General features: G+C 49.7%; 1 protein-coding gene across 2 annotated transcripts in view; it reads right to left on the reverse strand.

Moving 5' to 3' along the window:
* Positions 1-3,100, reverse strand: part of LOC146204961 (nose resistant to fluoxetine protein 6-like) — an 88,205-nt gene extending 85,105 nt beyond the window's left edge. For both annotated transcript variants that reach the window (XM_084586733.1, XM_084586731.1), the window contains exon 1: positions 2,737-3,100. In XM_084586733.1, coding sequence (XP_084442859.1) covers positions 2,737-3,100 — 364 coding nt within the window. The remainder of the gene's footprint in view (positions 1-2,736) is intronic.
* Positions 3,101-3,313: the final 213 nt, after the last annotated feature.

Here is a 3,313-nt window from a genome sequence, read left to right on the forward strand (position 1 = left end):
TTTCTATGTGCTGCTTATCGGGATATGTTTTTAATGTGATAGCTGCAAAGACCCCGTTCACCGATAATCTGGCGTCGGTTGTCGTTGTCAGCGGCTTTCCGCCGACGTTGGCGATGTGAGCGAAAAATCACGAGCACAGCGCTGGCAGGCGGTAGCTGGCAGCTCACATGGCCGAACACGAACTGGACGTAGGGTTGCCTGACGTTACGTTTGGCAGGAGGTGCCAACTTGGGTCTCTCCTTTCATATGGGAGATAAGAATCAGCCTGGCAGAACCGTTGCATTCACTTCACTCCTAGACCACTCAGGCACGTTCATACGGCTTGGTTAAAGGGGGCCTTAATATGTCGGGTAGTAGTCTACACTATTGTGTCATGCCCTTAAAGGCAGAGATTAAGTATCCCCCCCTCCCCACCCCCCCCCCCCCCCTTTTTTTTTTCTGCGACCATAGCTTGCGTTGCACTAGTTTCTACTCTTAGAGCTCGCACGTCACTGCTTTGGTGAAGCTGAATGCCAGACGCTTATACCAGCTTCGGCTTATGGCATTGTTTTGTGATATGCTGAAAAAGGTGCCCGTGATGAGCGAGCTCTTTCGCGCCTGACACCTTCGAAAAGACGGTGTTATACTGGCACGTTCAGATATCAAGCCTGGCACAATCACTCAGAACTCTATTTCAGCGCAGTGTTTCATAGAGATTATCTCGTCTTTGCGGTACATATTGCCACGTGAAACATCCTCCGAAGTGGCACAATTTTTCATGACGCAGATTGTTCTCCGCCATGGCGCCCCTTCATACGTCATCACTGATCGTGGCAAGGCATTTACAGCGTGTCTTCTTGAAGAAGTTTTCCAACTAAGCCAGACACATCACCGAAAGACTACTGCTTACCATCCTCAGTCTAATGGCCTTACTGAGCCACTAAACAAAACAATAGCGGACATGCTCGCCATGCACGTGGATGTGCGGCATGAAACATGGGACAAGATATTGCCTTTTGTCACATTTGCATATAACACGGCCGTCCAAGAAAAAACTCGATTCACTCCGTTTCGCCTAGTATACGGACGCGATGTACAGACCATGCTCGACGCTATGCTTCCATGTGCGGCTGACGCAGAAGAATTCACCAACTACGCTGAGGAAGCTCGCCAACTCGCCCGTAATCACATTACAAAACAGCAAGCAACAGATGCATGGCGATATAACAACCGACATCGCTATGTCGTGTTCCAGCCTGGTGACAAAGTCTGGGTGTGGACACCTGTCCGGCGCCCAGGCCTGTCAGAAAAACTTCTCAATCGTTACTTCGGACCCTACAGAGTGTTGCGTCGCCTCTCAGAAGTTACGTACGAGGTTATTCCAGACGGAACTGTACCGAGTTCTAGTCGTCAATGCTCGTCTGACCTAGTGCATGTGCTTCACATGAAGCCGTATTTCACCCGCTGAAAGTCGTATTTGCCATCCGGATCAGTCTTTTCTGTGAGCTTGCGGTTTTCTTTTTTTTTTTTTTTTTGAGGGGGGGGGGGGGGGACAATGCCACCTGACGGTTTGAGGTAGCGCTTGAAAGACGAAGGAGTTGGAGATTCTCGCGCGCTTCGGCTAGCTAGGACTGTGGACTCTTGAGCCTATGTCTTTGTGTTACCGTTTTCCCGTGAACCTCTGTCTTGACTGTGTGTCTCTGCCCCTGTTGCCGATTCCCATAAATCCCTGTCTTCGTGACAATATGATGACTGACCTGACACTATGATCAGCCAGCTTTCTTGCTAACGCGCTTCATTCAGTACCTGATTTCCAACTCGAGCGTACGCGAAAGAAAGACAATGTTGTGCAATGGACGACGGAATTGTCCAAGTTTCCCTCGAGATTTGAGCCAGGTGCGGCGGTTTGAGCGCATTTGTTGATGTCAACAATACTGCGGAAACGCACTTCCTATCACTAGTTCTACCACACGTTTGTAGTAACATAGGTTCCAAAAAGAAAAAGGCGAATTACTTGGTCTTGCTTCCATTCATTTCTCACTACTGCAGCGCTTCATGCTAATAAGATATACGTCGAACACAGAAACGGTTCGAAGCGAAGAAAGTACCTGGCTTGTGATAGACAGCGCTATAAGTCTGTGAACTCACAGAGGCCCCAATATCATTGTTGACTCATAAGGAAACCTTCTTAAAGAAAACACAAGTGTACACACCGCAAAAATTGAATAAGTTGCGTTATATTTGCACCTTTTCTACAAGTTGCAGTTGTCTTTTCTCGTTTCCACACTTCCTGTTCATTTGCGTTGTCAGTTACTTAGCTGTAATCAAATGTCTACCAGTTGTAGCCGCTGGTGTGCCGGTTTTCAAACGAACATGGGCTCGTACTAAAAAAAAAAAAACGTTTTTTTTTTTAGTACGGGCGCAGACTCCCAGATCCACGCACTAGCTCCACTCTTTTTTATTACTATTTCTGCAGATGCAGTAGTAGAATGTCCTATATGGTCTCTACATTTCTTTTATGTGATAAATAGCGTTTTAATATCATTTTTATTTGTGGGATTTTTTAGTCTTAGCATTACGTACAAAAATTGGTTACCCTATGCCAGGTTAGTCATCGGTTCAAAGCTCGGTGCTGGAAACGTGTGTGACCGTTTTTCCTTTTGCAGCACGCTCCCTTGGTAGGTACGAAATGTGTTGCCACACCGTCCCACTGAATAACCGGCCCAGTAGGCGAACAAATAATACCAGGCCACTCACTTTTGATTGCCCACGGCTTGAGCTGTTTGACGCCGAAGATCATCTTGAATAATCCGTAGGTGCAGTCGCCAGTGAGGTTGAGCTGCGAAATGTCTCCAAGAAACTGGGGTGTCACATGCTCAGTGATGGTCTTCATGAGAGTCTTGACGAGTTTCTCCTGTTTGCGCGCATAGTACTTGAACGGGTTGCGTGGGTCGGGCCCGGGGTCCTTGGTTGTGGTCCTGGATGGCGCCCTGGAGCTCACGGTTCGGGGCGGCGTTGTCGGGTTTGGCACGCTGGGTCTCGTGTCGCTCTCGGCCGGAGAGGCGGCTGCCGTGCACAGCACCAGTAGCAAGAGGGCGGCGAGCATCGCGGACGGCCGCATGGCTGTCTTCAGGCTGCGGGCCGACGTGGGGCCCTGCGTACGACACCCGAGAGTGAGCAGAGCACCCGTCCAAGCGCGACCGATCGCGAAAGGCGACTTAGGCGGCGTTCACCGGGAGCACGAGTAAAAGGGAAAGACAAACGCATCGGAACTGCCTCTGATTGCCCTTGGACTAGAGGCTGGTCGCGCGCCGATCAGGAAAGGGCGGCCGGC

The sequence above is a fragment of the Amblyomma maculatum genome, chromosome 1 (genome assembly GCF_055883805.1).
Source record: "Amblyomma maculatum isolate TAMU_Amacu chromosome 1, ASM5588380v1, whole genome shotgun sequence".
Lineage (NCBI taxonomy): Eukaryota > Metazoa > Arthropoda > Arachnida > Ixodida > Ixodidae > Amblyomma > Amblyomma maculatum.